This window comes from Falco naumanni, chromosome 1 (assembly GCF_017639655.2).
Source record: "Falco naumanni isolate bFalNau1 chromosome 1, bFalNau1.pat, whole genome shotgun sequence".
Taxonomy (NCBI): Eukaryota; Metazoa; Chordata; class Aves; order Falconiformes; family Falconidae; genus Falco; species Falco naumanni.
In genome coordinates this window covers 4211706-4234384 of record NC_054054.1, presented here as the reverse complement: position 1 = coordinate 4234384, position 22679 = coordinate 4211706, and the positions used below count along the sequence as shown (strand labels likewise).

The 22679-nt window shown below is 40.2% G+C and overlaps 1 protein-coding gene across 3 annotated transcripts in view; it reads right to left on the bottom strand.

Annotated features, from left to right (window-relative positions):
- Positions 1–589: 589 nt before the first annotated feature.
- STOX2 (storkhead box 2) overlaps positions 590–22679 on the bottom strand; it is a 149223-nt gene continuing 127133 nt past the window's right edge. For 2 of the 3 annotated variants that reach the window (XM_040603507.1, XM_040603585.1), the window contains exons 2-4: positions 20573–20725; positions 11027–13292; positions 590–6418 (exon numbers count right to left, since the gene is read on the bottom strand). In XM_040603507.1, the coding sequence (XP_040459441.1) occupies positions 6223–6418; positions 11027–13292; positions 20573–20725 (2615 nt within the window). In that variant the 3' untranslated portion in view covers positions 590–6222. Of the gene's footprint in view, positions 6419–7655; positions 13293–20572; positions 20726–22679 lie in introns of those variants that run through there. The other variant, XM_040603680.1, reaches the window with a different exon arrangement.

Below are 22679 nucleotides of genomic sequence, written 5' to 3'. Positions count from 1 at the left end.
TTTCTTCCAGGTGGTGCCAGAGGGCAGGAAAATGGCACCTGCAAGTTACATCGTCCACTTCAGCCTTTCCAATCAGCTGCTGTCACGGCATGGAAAAAGAAAGTAATTCTTTGAGGAATGTGAAAAAACTCCTTGCTAGAGCCCCTTCTCTTGGATGTGTGCACCAGGTCCTCCTTTGGCTCCTGAGGATGGAGAGGAGAGGAAAAGAGGGACCTGACACCTGTTGCTCTTGGCGTCAGGATGCTCTAATGGATTTCTCATTCCCTGGAGCTCAGGTGGATCTCAGCTGGGCGCTCAGGCATTCAGCGGGGATTCACGTTCCCCCTGCAGCCAGCACCTTCACGTCCAGTCCAAACCGGGATGTTTCACAATCGGTGAATTTTCTCCTTTGCGCTCTCAGCTAGAACAGCTCAGAGACCTTTTACAAAGCATACTTGAACACAGCAAGCTGTTATGACCCTTGTTTTTCTGAGATTCCTGGTTTTCTGTGCAAGGTTTCCTAAGTGAAGGAGAGAGGGAGCGTGTTAAATGGAAATGTATGTATTTTCTCTAAAGACCATCGATGGGTGCAAAGAATCCACTTAAAACATATAACCAAATGTTATTTAATATCTTAAAAAGTAACACGATCCAAAATGGATATTTCACACAACACTACATAAACAACATGAACACAATATTACCATATGGAGGGACTTTCAAATATAGACTTACAAAAATCCCTGTCCTTTTTTTTTCCTTTAAATTATTATACTAAGCATGACAAGTAATCATCATTTACAATATGGTACACTGACACAATAAAAACCATGTTACAAATGTGCTGTTATAAATCAGTAACGTTAGGGAAGACATTTCATGAACTGCAATTATTTCATATGAAATACTATACAATATAAACAGAACATCCATCTTGGATGACCTTTACAGCAACCAGAGACCAAGTAATTTTTTTATTTTTTTTTTTCAGTGCAAACACATTTATACAAGGCAGTCTTGGCTGCAAAACTCCCTTCTAACATACAGTAAGTCCCACTTGCATTTATTAACTCATTTAAACCTAATGCAACAGCCACATTCAGTCACTCACGGAAAATTACCTGCAGAATTATGATCCCTTCAAACGTAAATCTCCTCCACATATAAAAGTAACATCTGCGCCAATTACTCCAAGGGCCCTTTCATACTTCTGGGTGGGTATCCTTTGGGTGGCTCGAAGCGCTAGATGACAGGGGGGCAGCCCACCACCCGGCAAACGGCCCTTCCGCGGTGGGAAGGGGTGCTGGCCGTCAGCATCCAGCATCCCGGCCGGGCGGCTCCGCGTTTGGCCAGGGATCAACCCAGGCTGCCCTTCCAGAGCCAGGTGCCTGCCTGTGGCCTCCTGCTCCTTCTCTGCGTTTAGTGTCTCGGGGCGGGGGTGGGGGGGTGGGGGGGGGGAGGACCACGGAAACCCTCAGCTCAGAACTGAGCTTCAATGGAGTTTTAACGACCCGTTCCCATCTCCGTCAGATCCGCGGGAGACCAGGGGCGTTACGCCAGATTTACACCCACGTAACTGAAATCGACTTTTAGAGCGCCGCTATAAAAGAAGCGTGAGAGTCCCGTTTTCTTCTAGCACCAGCTTGGCTTTCGGTGGGTCCACTGCATGCCTCTCATGCAGTAAGGATGCACTTTACTTATGCTGGGGGGAACATTTTAGATATATACCTTCTTTTTTTATTTTTTAAAGAATTTAGTAAAAAATAGAACTTTTCTCTCTAATACTGTACAGTTTTCTTCAGAAGAGCAAAGAGAATTGTAAACTGTAGGTGTGATACCAGATTGGGAGAGCTATTTGCTTTCTCAGCACGAGAATTTGAACGACTGCATTGGGAAAAGCTCTGCAAAATGTATTCGAAAAACAAATCTTTAATTAAAGTAACGGTTTCCAAAACCATCGCTGGCAGTACTGATATGACTGAAAACTTGGGTTGGTTTTGGCACTGCTAATCCAAGAGTCTCTGCAGGACCACAGAGTAGTTTCCCCTCCTACTCAAACCCAATGCATCAAACTAGTAACTTCAGAGTATAAACAATAAGCACTTTGGTTAACTATTAAACTGACTCCAGTAACGAAAGCAACTGGTTAATAAATTAAGTCTGCAGACTCTTAGCCTTTGTTTTTTCCAATGTGCCTGGACATCAGCTAGGGTCAGGGAACTCTGCCCACCTCACAGGCTCCTGAGGCTCAGCTGGTACCACCTCGAGGGCTCCGAGGCCCTTGGGCAAAAAGGCATGACTTAAACGCAAAGTATTATCTGTGTTCATGATGGCCTCCCAGTACCCGTTTTCTTGTTCTCTTTTCTAAAAACAGCTATGGCTGGCAAGCGCTTAGGCCATAGTTTTCATTAAAATATTTGTTTTCCAATACATTTTGCTTCTTAAAGTCGAGTGAACATCGTTTCGCGTACAACGGACGTTTTACGGTGGTGCAAAGAGTCAAATGGCTAATGATGTCTTACTAATTTTAAACTGAAATTTTTAAAACTGCAAGATTAGCTCAACTGATGATTGTATATTAATTTGCATCAGGATAATGGTACTAGGTTTGCTGAAAGAGGTGTTCATAAATTGGGATTTGTATATAAATGTGATCTGCTTAGGTTCAAGTGCCACTTTCTTCCTTTGGTTTTTGGAAAATTCTTTCCTTCTTCCCTCTTGAAAGGTGGCTTGTTGCAGCTGGCTACTTTTCAAAAGCCAGCTTAATTTTTCTTGGAAATTCGCCCACGTTCCTTGAACAATAGGCACATACCTTGAGCAGGGACCCTAATACTGCTCCCGGCAAAGTCAATTAAAAGGCTGTTGGTAATTTCTATAGGAGCAAGTGTTTCAGATGCACACAGAGAACAGAGTGCGTATCATTAAAGGAAGAGCTGATTTAACACCCTTGCCAGTTCAGAGAAACCATGACCTGGTATGTTGACAAAGATGGAGGCAGAATAGGGCCCGAAGTATTTGAAGGCTGCCAAGAAAATACCCAGAGTGTCTTCTGTTAAACCCCAAACTGTCAATCATATTTCACAGACTGTAGATGTTCCTAATTTGCTAAATTACAAATACATTTTTCAAGTTCTACCAGGCAAAAATTTTAGCAGTAACTGGGGAGAGGATGGAAGGTTTCAGCCTCCCTTTCACTTTTATCCCAATCATGCAGCCCTGTCAAAGTCTTTAAGTGACTCATCTGAAAGCCAGATTGTTAATATTGTAGAAGGAAATTGTGGCAATGGAAACATGATGACTTTATACGCAAGCATTGACACACAAGAGAACGCCATGACCTAATGCTTCAAAGTTTTTAACCTTGCTTTGTACAATACACTTTTCATGTTGCTGCATTTCATCAAATTCATGGAGGTAGTTATATGTGTAAAAAAAATTACCATAAAAGTAACATGTTGTATTATAATAATACATATCAAGTGTGCAAAATGCCGACAGATTTGTGTTGACCCTTTACAGTTGAACACAACACAGATTCAACCTAATCTAACTCTGTAAACCTTTAAATTGATACATTAGAAGAAGAATGATAGATAAGCAACCATGTAATACAAGGCTATGATTTCATCAAAGGATTAGGGTGACATAAAGCACTCAAGCTCCACTCTCGTGGTTTTGTTACCAGAACCTCAAGATGGAATTTCCTTATATTCCATTGTTGATTTTAAAAGGAAAAAAAGGAAAGAAAAAAAAATAAAAAAGAATTCAACATTAGAACGTTTCTATTTGAAACTTCTGTTTACATTCCATATTCCAAGAGTCACATTAATATTGGTACAATGCCATGTCAACATTAATATGACATTTATGTTGTCTGCTGGTCTCTGGGAACTTTAGGAAATAACATACTATACAGTTTGTAGATATATACTATCGTATTTCGTTGGAATTATGTCTTCTGTACAACCAGCTGCCTGCATAAATTCTGATTAGTTTATGACAAACAAATACTTCCCCCAAAGGTGAAATTTGTTTTTGCTGTTCACATTTTAATACTGCTGTTAGTACTTCAGATCATCACTGTAATTTTTTTCATCATTTCGACATTTTTATTTACTGAATTGATACATACTACTGATGTCAGAGCTCATCTCAGAAACAAAATCACAGTCAGCCACTGCATAGTATATGACAATTCCCCACAAAAACTCTGACTCTACAGTTCGCATGGAATAAGTATGGCTGGAGTTACATACTGAATAAGAAGATGCATCATGCAAAGCATTATATGGTAATTAGAGCACATCTTGGAGGGTATGATAAGGCAGAAGGCTAAAGGCCAAGTGACTTTGATAACCAACCAAAAGCACAATAATTTCCTTTATGTGCACTGAAAGGTCTTATTGCTCCTATGAAATGGAAATTATACACTGAAACCAAGGAAAACAGACCCGTGCATTGACTGGGATCTTGACAGAACTGCAAACTGATTGTGTCTAGAGTTAGAAAGCTGTTTTGTAAGTAAATGAACTATATCCAACTGTGTAACATAAGGCTTAATCTTCAGTAAAGACTTCTGATGACAATAAAGAACACGAGTGAAGCTCAAATGACTTTGTGTACAGAGTAACACATGTCACCAGAACCCGATGAAACTACTGGTTTTTAATATGTACAGTTGGGTTTCATACCTGTGTACTACAAGAGCTAGACAATGTAAACGTCCCTTTTCTATGCAACAATTTGGGCTGTTGAACATTTTAGCATCTTTATTATTCTTCCACCAATTTGTCTGTTCTGATGTAAAGAAAAAAAAAAAAGTAAAAAAAAAAAGTGTTAGATTTGTAGTCAGTTTGTTGCACTACCAGGCTGCATGAGTAACAGAGCAGAATGTGACCCTATACCTAAACATTACTCTTGGAGTTTAACTATCCTTAGAAGTTACTCTGCAGTAATTAGCACGGCACTAATTACTTTGGAGTAACAGTTTAGGGGAGAGCAATTAGGATATACCATACCTACAGAATTCAGATTTCTACTGCCAACCATGTGGACACATTTAATTTCTAGAAACTAGACATGTCCATAACGTGCTAAATTGCCAGTAACATCCACTGAATAAAAAGGCCAGAAGTTTATAATTCTCTAAATTTTGTTCTCTGATAATCACTACAATGTATGCTATTTTTAATAGCCTAATTTAGGCACTCTATTTAATAAGCTACATAAAATAGATTTATGTCCTTCCACTAGAAAGAAATCAATTCTTCAGGCCATACTTGTCACCTATATCATAAAGAATATTTTTGTTCCAAGAAATTAGTTATCCTGATTCCTATATTAACGGCAAGTTGCAATACCAGAAGTGACACAAGAATTAGATAATCTTTTGTAAATGCTTGATTTATACTGAAGACATTTGTTATATTTTGTGTCACTCCAAGTTGTGGCTCCATGACAGTTATAACTTTCCCTTCCCTCCCCACTCCCCCCTCTACGCAAAGGCCCACCTCCTTATTTGTGACTACGGAAGGTCAATTAGCAAGTCTCAGTAAGTAAACATCTCTCATACTTTTGAAACACAAGAGGAGAAAGCCACCTCCCTTCCCACCCTCCACTCTTAGAAAAAACCAAACCAAACCAAAACCCAAACCTCTTTTTACTCACTTAAACGGGTATTTGCAAAATTGTGTCACAAAAACGCACAGTGAAAATGACTGATTCGTACTAATAATTCACAGATAGAGCTGAGGTCATCACTTGTCATGTTTGGCATTGTTTTTCCTCATGGTGATCCTGGCTGGTTACTTTCAGCAGTGGCTCAGTTTTTGAAGTAAAAAACGATCAACTCTGCAGCAGAGTTTAGCCTCTGACCAGGGGCATCACACATCTGTGGCATTTTTTTAAAATGAAGTTGGCAACTGCATGGACATTGAAAATGCAGATTACACTTACAGTGTCTAGACTTTCATATATGTGCTCAGTTACAATTAAGTGAAGCAAAAAGTGTACATATTATCCCTACTGCTATTCTGTTGCTACAGAGCCGCAAATGTGAAAAGCAATACCTTGAAATAAAGATTTCTTTGTTGCCCCTAGTCTATATAGCAGCACAGTTTAAGTATACACTAAAACTGTGGTTGAGATGCTTTTTCTGTTTTTCCCCAAAGATGTAAACGTCAGTCCCAGTGTCGTAAACTTTGCTGTATAGGATGAGACAGAAGATCTGAGGCAGGACGGCTGTCAGACACTAGTGACAGAAGCTTGCAGGCAGTTAGCAGGTTTCTGCAGTTTCTCAGCTTCACTTGTTGGTGGGTCTGCAGTGGCTCGGAAGTTGAATGTTGGGCCTGCGCCACCATGTGCAGGGCTCAGAGCAGGGTTCTGACGCCTGTTGCTTTCAACAATACTTGAAGTGTTGGATGCCAGGCTCTCACGAGTACTAGAACGGAAAAGAAATATATATACACACTCATATATGACATGCCCATATATCTACTGACCAGACAGGAAAGGAGAATAGAGTGTTTTATAACAGGCTTCCTGTGTTTGTAGGGAATGTCACGTCAATGAACCATCTCATTTTGATGGTACGCATGCATTCCTCCAAAACGGGTTCCAGAGGTACTCAGCAGTCATCATACTGTAACACAGGTATAGCACTAAGCAGAGCTGAAGCTGTCACACAAACTGTAAGCTGAACCAGTATTAAGCATCTGGATTTTTCAACCGAGGAAACAGCTTCCATCTTGCACATGGAACATGGTGATTTTCTTTCCTGACTGGTGCCTTTTTGCATGAAGTAAGTTCATCAAACCAGCTCTGTAACTAGGCAGAGCTAGGACAGCAATCATGTAACACAGCTTCCCCTGTTGTCTCCTGTTCTACCTATGTCTTCGTACACAAAATATCAACAAAAAATGCTCCTTTACATTAAACCCACAGTGCTTCTAAGCACAATACTTCAATTTTGCTTTGCAGCCGAGACAACTGCAACCTACAAGACGCCGAGAAATCTCAACTGCCTGGTCTGTGATCACGCCCTAAACAACTAGTGCTGCTATTTCATTCACAAAACGGACAATATTCCTTTAGTTCTAACAGGGTTTATCCACGGGAGTGACAGGACACTTAGCACTTTTAAGGACTAAAGCCTTTTAATGGTACATCTCATTATAAACGCAGAAAAGCCTGTATTTTAGTCTACAGTTCTTTAAACCTCAGCCAAGATATGCTAAGGCTAGATTTACCGCTACTACTCTTTTTGTTTGCTTTTCAATTTTAAAAACTTTTGATCTCCAAATAAGGTGTTCCTGTGCAGAGAGAGATCTGGTTTTCAAATAGCCATGTGGCCGCTGGTTATGTATCCTTCACCTGTATCTCTGCTGCTTTGCAGAATGACATCACCACTTGCTATGGAGATGTTTACAGAGTACGTTTAGAGGACTGAATGGGTTTGTTAAATAAGCGCTAGAAACAAAGATACTAATGACAGAGTTTCACAGTCAGTTTAAAGTCAACCTAAATTTACCTGCTACTGAAAGGGGCAGCTCTTGCCTGCCTTGTGTGGACCTGACCCTGCCACATGTTCCTGCTGCTTCCCTAATGCTGAGCCTTGCAGCCAGCCAGATCAGGGATCGCTCTCAGTTAAATACTAGCCCTATGAAAAAAAAAAAAAAAAAAAAAAAAAAAGATTAGTGCTAGCATCAGGGGAAGAGTAGGAATGCACAGCTTTGGACGTGGCAGGGGAAAAATGTGTCACTGCATGGCACAGGGGAAGGAAGAAACACCTTGTTTAGTTGTAGGGCTGATTTAAATCATCTTAACCTGACTGAATCTGGAAAACCAATGATGCTTTTAGAACTCCCACAGATCTTTTAATTGATCAAAATGGTACTGACCATCTTCTGCCAACTATCGCTTTATTGTCAATAGTTCCGAACAGCTACGACGGGTGACACACATAGTAAGAGATCTCTGTAAGCTGCAATGCTGCACAGGGCACTTCTGTTGCTCTTTTTTTTTTTGATTCCTCTCCCTCTGCTCTTTAACAAAAATAGATGCAACCTTTGTTTTTTAGAGATCGTTCAGTATTGTATCATTCTTTATGGGACCACCAATTCCAGATCTTCAAACATTTTCAATTCTGATATTACAAACTGACCATTGCAACACGTATACACAAAAACTGCAGTGAGAATTTTCCATGCAGCGTAATGCCAAAATTAGCCTTTTCTTTAGGTGACAAAAGAGCAGCAGTATTATATAAGCTTTAAAAATAAAGGAATAAAATTACTGTTGACAGCTAACATCTGCTATATACAACTTGCATAAAAGCAAAGAACAAAATACTGTGAGGCTGTTTTCTCAATGGTGATGTGTTCACGAATTTTGCACACAATAAGCTTTTGGTAAATGACCATTGCAAATCTTTTTAACTACGTCCTGGTTTTTTATTTTTTAAATGCCCCTTGTCACACTTTAGAAATATACTTCTTTCACAGTGTGGAACAGGTAATTTTGATTCCCCAAGCAACACTGCACACTTCAGTTTAAATAAAAAGATACTACCACACCTCAGGAAGTCGAGAGTTACACCATCAGGGGAGGCTAGAAGAATATACCTGAGAACTATCACTACATGCACATCCTGCTCTTACATTCTTCCCCAGGCATCTACTAACGGACACTGTCAGATCTAGGTGAATCTTACCAGATGGATGCTGGATGGCCTTTTTGTATTTCCTGGAAAAGGGCTGGGGAGTACATTTTTCATTATAAGGTAGGAAAGTAATAACAGCATGGTAATTACAGCCAAAGGGCTGAATTCACCCTCAGCTCAATTTATTTTTATAGACTTATACCAAGGAGTGACCAAAACTCAGCAAAAGCATCCAATTTAATCATCTTGATGCAAAGCTCGTGAAAGCGCCTTTGAAATATACAGACTATATGCTGGTCTTATAAAACGAATACACAAGAAAACCCTACAGAATGTTGATTATTTTTTTAAAAAAAGCTTACTTTATGTGGCCTTCCCAAACCCCAGACATTTCTTAATAAGTAAACAGTAAAATAATAAAAAAGGGATGTATGGAACACAATCATTATTAAAAGCTGCTTATCTGTTTCCTTTTTGATCTAAATAAAGTGGTATAGCAGCACTAAATCCAGTATGCTTGCCATGTTGTGTCCTCTTGCTAGCCAAGTTTAAGATTAACATCAACAGAAATTTTAGCTTTTGTGTAAATAATTAGGAGAGGAAATGTCTGCCTTTGCATTAACCAGAAATGCAAGCTTGATATGCAGCTGGCATACAAGTAGTCCAAGAACTGATTTTTATCCTGTTGACATCCTATCCTGGAGGTGAAATGCACGCTGTGGAGTAAGACAGGCTGAGCAAGAAGCAAGCACTACCGTATGCGCCCCCACAAAAACTGACTGCAAGTATAGCACTTCAACTAAAAGAAAATACATTTTAAAAAGGACAGCGCAAGTAGCCTCTTACAACATCTGTGTGCAAGAAAAATGCCAAGCATCTGCAGAACAATCAATAACAGGAACAAATTCAAAACCTTTTTAGGTTTCTTTTTTATGCTGGACTCAGTGTAAGTGGTATAATTCACTCAAATTATTTTTCAAATATTTTATCCAGAAAAATTACACATATGTTAAAAGCTTGCTCTAGTTTGATAATCACTGCACGCTGCAGCAGGCCCAGTAACTGCTGCTTTGTCATTGACATCAAGTGGGAGTAGCCATCAAATCCAAAGGAATTTATTCCAGAGTGACATGACTTTAACTGAAAATGAAATTTAGTCCTGTGTAAGAGCAGGAAATCCTTCACATGCCTTCCTGAGAGCCTTTGCTACATATTTGAAAAGAAAAATAAGTAATTGTGAGGAATAAGAACACCTTTTATGGGGCCAGGGCTTGAGGGGGGCACAGGGAACCGACGACACACCACCAATAAAAAAAAAAACAAATCCCATTTTCTTTCACCTAATACAAATCCAGTCTTGGAGGTTTTATTTTTAAACACAGGCAATAAATAATTTAAACTTAAGTAAGACACTATAAGAGAACTACTATTGTAAATTATTTCTGTGTTCTTAAGAGTCATTGTGCTGAACTCTGATGGGTTGCTATCCAGGGCAAACAAAACCAGTCAAGCTCCATTCCAGCAGGGATCTAGGACTGCCAAAGGTCAGAGGGAGAAAGAAGGTGGCTCGAGTGAAGGGTTCTTAACCCGGAATTAAGGTTGTGAACTCCCCAGGAGAGGGAACACACCAGTAACTCTGTCCTCCCTACGCCTGCAAGACTCCTAGCACACCGAGACTTCCATGGTGTCTGAGACCCCTGGAACAGAAATGACTAACCAGCACCACCACACGCAGATATCTGGACTCTTTTCCCAAGTATCTGAGGCCAGGCACTCCTCTCTCTGCTGATGCAGCGCTGGGTCACTTCTGAAGTTCAAACATCCTGAGCACTTTCAGCCTTGTAGGGGGAGAGGCTGTCCCAGTCTCACCAGTTTGGAATGGTGATAGATACACTTCCAGAATTTTTGAAGAAAACAGACAAAAAAGCCCAACCCCAAAACAATCATCGTATTTTGACTTTTTTTTTGTCTGAGCCAAAGATTATGCCACCTAGTCATGTCTAGTCTTCCAATTAGTCTTGATGATATCTTAGAGGGAAAGGGAAGGGGAGGGGGGGAGTATGCAGGTGCTCATCCCTTCTACTCTAAAGGCAAACGTACGTTTAACACAGAAAAAAAAAGAAAAAAAAAAAAAAGGATACAGGGATGTTTTCAGCAAACAGAAAAAGAACTAATACAGAGTCAATGCCGCAAATGGTCATTGGTTGCTCATGGTATGGTAGGAAGCCCCCACATCTGAACAGCAGATTCCAGAGCTGTAGAAAACAGTCTGAAAACGTGTGAAATTGTTTAATACAGCCCTACGTTCTGTCACCAATATCACACACACACATAGCTATAAACGGAACTTTCTAGTCTGTAAAGCTGCAATGAATGTGACAGTCCTACCGTGGAGAGTTGAACCCGCTGTCCACAGTAATGCTGCTGCTGTCCATGCTGTCCAGGCGGGCCGAGTGGGTGGCTCTCTGGTTGTTACTACTTTCTGTCTCCTTTGGGGTGAGAAGAGTAAGATTCTTCTCAAACTTTCGCTGTAGATCCCTCTCCTTTTCTCTCTCTAGGAGCCACTGCATCGTGCCAACATCATCCCTGTTCTTTTCTTCCTCAGCGTTTTTGTTGGTTCCTTCCTCTGAGTCGTCATCGTCAGACACGTTGTAGTAGTCAAAGGAGGCCTCCTGGTTCCCGGTTGTCTCTTGCTGTCTCTGCGAAACAGGCATGACTTGTGCGACTGAGGTTACCATCGCTTGCTCAAGTTTCTCACATCTGACTGGCAAGGTGTCAGAGGGGGGCTTCTGATGGGGCTTTAGCAGGGGTGTGCTAGACTTATGGTAACTATTCACCGAAAGAGTGTTGTGCAGAGGTTTAAAGAGCGTATCCTTGCTAAATATTTCTTTCCTTTTATCAAGGCTGCTTGATTCAGTGCTATGGTGTTGAACCAGCCGCCCATTTGCAATCACCTCTGGAGTTTGGCCAGCAACCGCTGAACCGCTGCTTGGGCCCTTTGGGGACTCCTCTTTGTGCACCCCAGGCTCCCTAGCGATATGTTGAGACTGTCTTTCTGTGGGAGTCATTTTTTTGAGCCCATCTGTCCCCGTCAGCGTATCATGATCCTCTTTATTCTTTCCCAGTGGCGATGGAGCAGTAAGCACAGTCTCACTGGATGTGTTGCACTGAAAATAGTCATCGACTGCAGATTTTGCTGTGCAGGAGTTGAGCTCGCTATACGATGGCAAATTCTCTGTAGGCTTGCTTTGCTCCAACAGGCTACAAGAACTGGGGGTTTCTACAGTGCCACTAGCTATTTCAGGGATGCAAGTCTCTTTGTAGCTTGCAGATGAAATCAGAGCCCTTTGATGACTGAGCGACTGAGATGGCCTTAAGGTACTATCGTCAATGTAAGTTTGGCTAGTTGTTTGGTCATCTGGGCTACAGCCTTCACCAATATCTTCAGGTGTGCCTAGAGCAGCCGAGCCCAGAGGTCCCTTGGAGTTATCCATGGATCTAGACCTTTCTTTAGCCTTACTGGACCGCTCATTCCTCGATCTTCTGTCCTGTGTATGGCTGTGGCTCCGATGGACCTTGGAGTGGGAGCTTCCCCTGGAAGGTTCAGGGAAAGGCATTTCAGTTCTTCTTTTGGCCAGCTCACCAGACACATCCCACTCAGGTGTCATTGGAAAGTGAGATTCAATCATGTTAGGATTGCTGTGCATTATAAAATTATCTCCCTTGTGTTCTATTATAAAACAGCCTTCCCGTGGGGATCGAGTCAAGGGATCATAGAACTCATACTCCCTTTCAGCAGGTATATCCAAATGAGAGCCATCTGATGGGTCTCCTTTGGACACCCGAGTCTTGCTGTGTGACCTCGACTTCCCATGAGACTTTCTGTGATTCCTGCTCTTTTTACTTCGTCCACTGTGGTGGGCTGAAGATCCTGCTTTGCTTCGTTGAGCTTTTTCTTCTTCAAGTTTCTTCATTAGTGCAGTGTGCCTCATGACATTTTCCACAGTCAAGTCTGGGTTAATGCGCCTGATAATCTCCATTTCTACCTCTCTAGGTATAGTGGTAGGGGTGTCCTCGTCCCTTAGCGGCCACTCCTCTGGAGGAAACTGGGCAGAGAAATTTGCCAACTGTTTTGTCTTGTCCTTCTTAAAACTTAATCGGAATAATTTGAGTCCAAATTTCTTAGACTGCTTTTCTACATCCTTAGGCTTTGTGAGCGTCTCTGCTTTGTAGGAAAAATTGACAGTACTTTTACTTTTCTCAGTAGGTGGGACCTGACATAACGAAGGAGGACAGTATGAGTCTTTACAGTCTTTTGCTGATTTCCTCTGTAGGGTAGATGCATGCATGCTGTGCATGTCTTCTCTGCAACAATGGCAGGAGTCGCAGTGGTTTTTGGGTAGTGTTCGGTCCCTGACGCATCCCGAGGTGGAGGGAGTTATAGTTCCTTGTTGCGGAGAGGTACACTGAGACCTATCAGGTATCCTCTCATCCAAATGGTACCATTTACTGTTAGTTCTTATGAGAGATGGTGTTATAAAGTACGTTTGCGGGGTTACAATGAAATAACCATCCGGAGTTGGATATATTTTCCTCTCCCGTACAAGCATATTCAAGGTATGTCGAAGGATTTCTGGACTGGGTGTTGGAACTCCTAGAAATGACAGTAAACACATATCAGGGAGTGCATAAAACCGTGCAGGACCCTCTGGTTCCCCCCTCCCCAATAAAAAGCTTTTTTCCAATGTGCAAGCCGGAATATGCTGAACAAACAACTCCAGTAAAGCACTTTGTTAGGCATTCTCTTGTCTGTTTGTTTTTCCACTTATCTCCTACACTTCAAATATATCAATTATTAATTAAATAGGAAGGAGGCCATTAATGGAGTGTTAAAAAAAAAAGGAAGGAAAAAAAAAAGAAGAAAAAGGAACTTCTCGTCACTTCTGTTGCACAGGTGACCTTAAGCTACAAGATGAAATCACTGGAAATCAAAGGGTGTCAGGGGAAACATTTCACTTTTATTCTTCTTCCAACCAAATATTTACATCCCAGTTCACCAGAACTATTTCTTACAATGCCCCGTCATGTATAAAACAGTGGTTATTTGTCACTTTGCATGCCTAAGTTGTTTTTCCACAGAAGAACACTACACAGAAGAAAAGCATTCCCCCAAACTACTCCTTTATCACAAACCTGACTGAACTGACTTGTTCTCCCGTTAAAATATGTTTCAACTACATCAGCTGCTCTAAAAAAGACACTCCTTCAATGACACAGTTCATCTTGCCTAAACAGACTCTTCCACGATGGTGGGAGTTACAGGTTTAGCTCCTAAAAATTTGCTTCTCAGAGTTGCCTGCCTTTCATGTGAGATGTGAGGGACGCTACCTAAATGCACGTATCACATACTGAAAGAGGGACAAGTATGACGACACTGCATCAATGCCACAGTAGCCACACATTGGACTTGGCATTGTGAGCACGGTCCTTCTCACTGCCAGTACTCCTGCTGGGTTCAGTGGTGCAGGACCAAGTCTTCAATACTTTATTAGACAAAATCCCAAGTTAGCATGCTGTGCATAGGAATAAGTTCCACCCAGAACTAAGGAAACAAGAAATTTAGTTCACAAGCTAGTGTAAAAAAATCTGTTTATGCTGAATAAGAAATAAAAATCCTTCAAAATTTTCAGTGGAAAAAGCTATCTTCAATCAATACATTTTTTTGAACTAAAATGTGTTTTACTTTTAACTTAATGCTTGGTACTGACCTGGTTTACATTTTTAAAACTAGAGATTTTTTTTCAAAAGTTTGGATGGTCTATTTTGAACTAAAAAAGTTAATTTTGTTTACTCAGGGCCTTAGTTTGCTTTTCAACAAAACTGATTTAGGAAAAAAAAAATAATTATCAGAAAGTACCTTAGGTTGGAAGGGACATCCTTAAGTCATCTGGTCAACACCCCTACTCATAGCCAGGCCAGCTTAGATCAGGTTGGTCAGGGCCTTGTCAAGTCAATCTCTGACTATTTTCAAGAGCAGAAATCCCATGGAATCACGCATGCAAAAACATTTCAGCAAAGTATATGCTTTTTACAAAAATACTTCCAGTAAAAATCTCAACCAGGTGTACCTGCCACAACCACAGTATCTTCAGTAGCATATAGTGTCTGGTCACCAACTCTTCTCCCACATGTCAAATGCTGAAGCCTGCAAGCTCACTGATCTCCTTGTGTTAGCAAACATGAAGATGACAGCAAGGGTTCTGGCACTATGCCCAACACCCCGTCAGAAGACTAGCGACAAGGAATAGAGAAGTTGTACCAACTCCTTGACTCACACTCTTCCTTGCTACTGGGTTGCAGGCAACATAGTAAGTATTCTTATGTCTAGTTTTGAATGCTGTTTGAATTTAGAGACATGACCGTACCGCTCACATCCAGTAGTATCTGTAACTAAAAATCTTGCTATGGAAACAGCAGTGTTAGGAATAACACGGACACATGAGTGAAAGCAGTTACAACAGAGAAGGTGTCAGGGATGAAGTACACGGGGGCAGTAAATGTATTTCATGCATAGTCCACAGAGCTGAAAGACTGGGGCCTGTCCAGACACAGTAAGTAAAGGAGGTAAAGAAAAGATAAAATTTGAGAGAATAAATGAGACTTGAAAATTGGAAAGAATATGCAAATGAAAGAATCATGAATAAATGAAGAATCATGAATATGCATTTTATCCCCTTTTCACGTGGGTGTCCTAGAGAGTAACGAAGACCTCCTGAATTGCTGCATGAGCAAGCATGTCAGAAATAGCAACAGATGGGAAAGGCAGAAATCTGGAGTGCTGTGGAAAAAAAGGACTACCCCTCCCTAACCCAGAGTCCTAAGTATCTCTGGACTGAAGGAAACAATATGCTGAGCTTCCCCGGGATTGTGAGGCAGAGGTAACTGGAGAGCAGGCTGCCCTCCACATGATCTTTCAGTAAAGCACAGGAACACAAAGAGTGATTTTAATTCCTGCAACAACCAGTGGTCATCATCTAACCTCTTCCTTCCTGCGGTGGAGGTGCTATGTCTGCTTGTACACCACTCCTTTTACATTATGCCTTGCACCACTATAAGTAGTGGATGACGCCAAACTCAAGCTCATGTGCTTCTCCATCCTGTGTTGAAAATGCACTGCATGATCCGATCCTGGTCCAACTGAGATGCATTCGCCGTGCTGCAGCCAGCCTCTCTTCCTGCCTCTACATAAACAACCTGACCAATCCATTGCATTTTCCACGAGCTTACACGTAAATACCTCAACGCACACCTATCTTCGTCTGCAAGAACTCGGTTGGTTCTTCATCCTTATTTTACTTAAAGACTTTTCCTAACATACTGTTTCAAAAACATTGGAACAGAAAAGAGAGGAAAGCATTCTCCTGGGAGTTTACAGAAAAGTTAGGAAAAGAAACTGAAATAGATCTTCTGACGTTTTACACTGACTTAGGCAAAAATGCGCTCCAAATACATGGGAAAAACAACAGTATGTATTTTTCACCCAGTAAACCATAATGACTGAAATGTGTTGGGTAAATGAGTCTCTAAACACCGGATGCACAGTAGTCACATTCATTGATTAAGTCCTGTGAATAGGGAATGTGCAGATAAACACCAAGAAAAAAAAAAATAATAGCGTGCCTGGGCAGTCAATGATGCTGTAAAGTTAATTGTCAGCCGCCTTCTCTGGAGCTGGAGACTATCACTTTTATCACTCCCAGCATACGGTAGATCCCTCTGGTTCACTAAGCCAGCAGTGATGAAGGCGGATGCAGATCTTTGGAGCTCAGCATTGCCAGCTAATGCCAGCTATGGGTTTTGTTCAGATCTCTTTCAGATACTCACAAAAGTACAAACAGATCCAAAGCCACACTAGGCTTTCCCGCCTGATGGACAGGAGCAATGACACTACTCTGGCTCCTATTGTTGCTATTTAAACACAGATTTCCCGGCTTTCTCAAGCCTTTTCTCTTTAGAGCAACCTGCCCACATCATGTCTATATGTAACTTACCCCACTGCATTCAGAAATCTCCTTATAGTCTCCCCTCCTCCATTAAACAGGAACAAGAGGAAAAAAACCCAGTAGTTTAGAGGCTCTAGCATATAAAATACTGCATACAGCAGTGGTGTTAAATTTAAGATTATGTAGTGGTTTAATAATTCAAAAGCAGAAACTGTCTGGACACTGCATCATCAGACATGTACATTTTCTGCATCTCAAGAGAGTCTACTATGCCATCCACCGAGCTTCCAGACAGAAGATTATGTCTTGTTTGCTGCTCACAAAGAACACTGACCTAGAGTGAACTCGGTTAATCTAAGACACTTAAGTGCTACACAGACATTTCACATATTTAAAGAGTGAACAGTTATGAAAGTGAATGTCGGAGGAATTTGCCAGCTTTCAGTAAACTTTGTTTCAAAAGCAACCTAGTCCAACACACATGTATTTTCTACACTGAAATTTTGAACACCTTAAAATTATTTTAGTAAGTACATGGACAAAATCAAGGGGGAGGGGAAAAAAAAGAAAAAAAATCCTTACTAAAAGCAGCATAGACTAAGGCTTGATGTTTTCTTCAGCCAGGTTCATACAGATAAGAGGGTCTGGCTGCCAAACACAGGAACAGAGGTTATGTTCTTAGCTCCTTATACTGGATTTTGAAGATTTACATTTAATGTACAGGATTTAAACCACGATCAATAAATTACAAAGTGGGACCATACGAACATCTCATTGTTTAATTCTAAGTTAGAATAATGGGAGCACGTGCAGCAGGAGCCCTCTTGCTCTTTTAAAAACCTGACAAATAACAAAAGCCACAAATAAGAAGTGCATTATCATTACAAACTTTTTCAATAAATTCATGAAAAATACATCTGAAGTAGTATTTAAATGGTGTTAAATCTGCTAAAATTATTTTCTCCTGAGCTGATGCCAAGGCTTAACAAGGGATAAAAGAAATACTCTGATTGGCTCATGAAATACTAGTTAAGGATGTGGAGTGGTTGCTATGTGATGTTATAAATAATTAGCATACCTTATTTCAGATAGAGCCATGGCCCAGATTTGTGCCTGCACAATGGCTCAGCAAACTGGAGGGCTAGCCTGCAAGTGTAAGACCCTGTACTGAGGAAAAAGGTTTATTATTCTTAGGCTGTTTGAGAATAGCATCTGGGGTTTTAGGAAATCTATACATGCCATGAAATGCAGTGAAGCATCTGTTCATCAAAACACAAAACAACATAGGCAGACAAGTGCTGCTACAGGGCGAGATAAAGAGAGGTTACGCGACAACGAGATACATCTACAATGGTAATGCTCTCTTCCCTCTCAGCTCATCAGCACCTAATTAGGAAAAATAAAGTATCAGAACATGGGAGGACAACAGGTATTTTAAAATAGCTAAAGTGAATACAAGGGCTCAAAAAGCCACAGCTGATTTATGAGAAAGTTTGAGCAGACAAAGGAAAAATAATCACTCAGCACAAGAAGAGGTTCTGTTTATTGGAAAGGACAAAATTTTGGGTAATCCTCACACACTGAGAGAACATGTATTTTTGCTATGTTAAACGTGTCATGGCTGGGAGAGAAAGGCATTTTCCTAGAGAGGGAAAAATCTGAACAAAAGATGGATTATTCCCCGCTGCCCCTCCAGAAATTTTCTTTACGTTTTGGGAAGTGAGGTAGGAAAAAAAGGCTCTCCTTTTTTTAAACTTAGACTTCAGTAACACACACACGTTCATGGCTAGTGGTAAAAAAAAGGCAGCAAGAGACTGTGTGCTAACTTGCCTCAGGCTTCTTCCGAGCAAAGTCTACAAAATAATCTAGCCTGTTGAATTATTTTTGATGTATGGTTCTGTCTAGCAAGAATAGAACAACACACCAAGTCAACTGATAATCATGCTTACAGGAAACCCAAGGGATGCCATCAATAAATTATCATTTCCATCACACAATAATATTTATATAAAACCAGATAGAATAATTGGAAAAATACTTGCAATCTGTGGAACTCTTCTAGTATATAGTTATATAGAAAACACAACTTGGCAAAAAATAATCAAAACACATTAAACTGGAATTATAATTGTGAACTTTGCCTTTTTTGCATTCTACTCTTACAACTTCTATTACTATCTCCAAAATTAGCCAAGTATACTGGAAAAAAAAAACAACTCTAATAAACAAAACCACAAATTGGGACAGAAAGCTAGTATTTACAAAATATACTTGCAGTATTTTTTCCCAAAGTGTAATTATTAAATGTCAGACAGAATTGTTTATTCCAAACACAGCTCTCAATCCAGAATTCTACTTTAAAATCTCAGAATTTAGTACCAGTTACAGCAAAACCCCTATAACCTTCGAGGCTTTAAGTAACTTGTGCTCTGAAATGTAAGCAAAAATACTGTAAGACATCAAAACATGGCTACGGTTAGGCTGCCTAGATGAGACAGATGAATCAGTAGTTTTTCTACTGAAACATTTTTAATTAGCTGCTTTTCACAGCTGTAAAAGAGGTACAATAGAGAAGTTTCTCAACTAGTTTAGAAAATTGTAAACTCAGGCACAGAAGTGTTAAATATCTTGCCCAGGAGCATGCAAAGCAGAAGTGAAAAAGTTGTGCTCTCTTAAGCAGTAAAGCTCTGCCCAGCGCTTTCACACCACACTTTTAGATGTTTCTACAAGATGCACTTTGCATGGTTCACCAACTCCAGATACAGAGTGCCACTATGGAAGCAGCATATTAAAGAGTACATTCTTAATATAGGTTTCCTTTTTTTTTTTTTAATTTTACAGTATCTCTAAGCCAAGATATTTTTATTTTACTGTTTAATAAATATTATCAAATGCTGGGAAGAGTATCTTCTGAACAGTACACCAGCATTTATGAACACAGCAAGTGTATCTGGTTCTCCAAACCTTTTGGTTGTGGAGTGAGTTGTCAAGTTAAAATAAATAAATCGATTTAAAATTTTTTTCAAGAAAGGGCAGTACAGAAACAAAAGCCACAGCTGCATCCAAGAAGGCTCTGAAAACCCCTGGAAACCAGGCTGACAACATCCTTTCAGTTTAAATATAACCTCTCCATGAAACAGGTATATCATCATCATTGGACTCTACTACTTGCATCAGGCCACACCAGTTTTGAGAGCCTGTCCTAGGAGGAAGACGTGCAGTATGTGGGAAATCTGCTCTTTAAAAGAGTGCTCTACACAGAGACCTCCATGAGGTTATCTCTATGGAGATTGAGACTGGATGATGACACTTGAACTGGTTGACCAATGTCAACAGAGCTTTCACAAGTTAGTTTACAACTGGCTTGAAAGCCACAAGGTGAAATACGTCTACTCTGGCTGTGACATATGCTTTGTTCTCTGTAACAACTGAAGAAGTCTTAAAACTCTCTTGACTACGATGATAAAGAAGGTTATTTTATGAGAAAAATCACAAACAAGCTTATTCTGATACCAGCCTGAAAAAATGAAACAGGCCAATATAGTTCGCTGCTTAGTACCTCAAGTAATTTTTTTAGTATTTAGTAAATACTAGAATTTAGTAAATTTTAGTATTTACAAAAAATCAGGAATTAACCCTGCAAAATGCATCTCAAATGAATGGCCCTGTAAAAGTGAACTCAATTCTCTGTATGTTTAAAAACAAAGAAAACATTGTAAGATTAGAACCCTACAGCTTCCTTTTACTTTTGGGTAGCACCTCGGGATTAATAAATATTCCCATCTGGAAGAGTGAAGAAAACCAGACTACCCAACATTGAAACTCCCTCTTTTAAGAAAGCCAAAAAGATTAGCAACCTTTTGGGTAGGGAGTAGAGATTCTTTAACAGACATGCACCCATCTGACCAATGATTTATTCATGTCCAGTTACCTGGGAAGCAGGTTGTTAGGTGCTCCATTAGTGCTTCTTGTGTGACTTGTTTTCGGGCAGAGTTCATTGCTGAGATGGCCAGGCAAAGGATTTCCCCAAGTGGAATAAACTGTGACTGACTGATGGGAGACATGCTGATGGGTGATACATCACCTGTAAAAAGACAACAGATGTGCAATGAAGCATTTTGTTTAAAAGTCTGCTCATAGAAGAAGGATGTAGAGATACAATCAGAGAAGATGCATACAGCTCTGTAGTCTTCACACTGAGCTAGGGAAAAAACTCTTACAATGGAGAACCATCCAAGAGCTTATTTCAAAACTTAAGACATGGTGAACTTTGAAAAATGGGAGTTATACACTATGCAGACATAGTTTCTCAAAGGGTGCAATAGACAGATTCAGAAAAATGAGAAAAAATTAGCACTTATGGTTGCAAAACCTCACGCTTGAATATACTACTAGGTAACTGCACAGAATAGTTGAACGTATTTCTCTGGACATAAAAGAGATTTCACTTCCCTTTCACAGGTCACCGGTATGGATCACCCACCATTTCCACTTGACAGAATATTCTTTATTAATAGAAACAAAGATCAGGAAAAATTTTGCTAAGTTAAAGCACAGACACTCTTTAGAGGCACAAAAGCATTGAACACCTAAAGATTCATAGCCTGAATAAAACTCTCCCGGATATACAGTCAAATGTCTTTGTACAGACCACGTATTTTTTAGAAAAGAAGTTTTAATGATTCCAGGACGGCCGGAAAATTAACTTTGTTGCAACTTTTCTCACATAGTCTTTAAACAGATTTTATTAATACATACTTAAAATAAATCACTGAAATATCTTCAAAATTAAAAATTATAGGAAAAATTACAGTTTGGTAATACTAGTTTGACTACACAAATACACGTGCGTTTGAACATGCTTTATGTAAGTACAGAAATGCTTTTAGATTCTGCTCTGTACCTCCTCTTGAACTGGTAATGTTGCTGCCTTAACTCTCAAATTACGGACCTCTGATTTAGTGTTTAACAATATGTTAAACAAGCATGTGCACAAAGTTTAGGTCAAGCTGACCCACTCTCTGGAGTTGTCAAATGACCCAACCTCTCAAGCAGCCAAAACTCAAAGCAGAATGAAAGGACTTCCAGTCAACCTTGGGAAACAAAGAACAGATAATGGAAAGAACACCGTTACCTAAATTACCCAGAAAGAAGCCTCCAAGTGAGAAAGTTCTGGCCAAGAGGACACAAACCGATAAGGTGTTGCAACCCACAGAAAATCAGTTGCGAGCAGGACAAAGATAATGGTAGTAAGGGAGAGCATGACCTCCAGCTCAAATAGCCCCTCTGCCCAAAAGAGGGCAAACCCCCACTTCGGGAGCATGCCCAGCTGGTAAAAAACCTTCAGCAGTGCTATCTGAGGATGCGCACTGATTTGCATCAGAAGCGAGACACTAGTATCCAATCCTGTTCGTGAACAAAAATGAATATGTAATATGCTATGAATATGCAAGCACTCTGCTGTGTGTAACGGGTACCCTCGAGTAGCTTGGTGTGTATGTTAGGAGGAAAGATCCCGCATGCACCCTGTGCTGCAATAAACCAGTGCTGGCTTTCTAAACTATCATTTGGTTCGGAGAGTTCTCCTGGTTACGATTTTCGGTAACAGGAACAGTTCTCCAATGATCCCAAATAGAAGGAAGCAGCAGGCTAAAAGATTTTCTTTACCAGTGGGAAAGAGTAAAGACAGAACAAGTTGTGCTTGACCACGAATCCATTTCTGGTCACAGGCCAGTCAATAGCCAGGGATTAAGGTTCACCTAAATGGCTTTGAAAATCACCCTATTTATGCTGTCACAGAGCAATACCTTGTGATTAAATCAGGGATCAAATTACTGGAAATTAATTCAAATTCAAACTTTCCTACACAATTTAGAGGATCTGTTATTTGCCCTATTAATTCTAAATTCCTATTATGTCTATTAAACAGGAAGAGCAATTTCTAAAATTGATTATCAAAATGCATTTAACCTTGCATTATACCCAGCACTTTGGAAAAAAAAAAATATTGGTGGGAGTAGCAAATTGCATAACCGCTT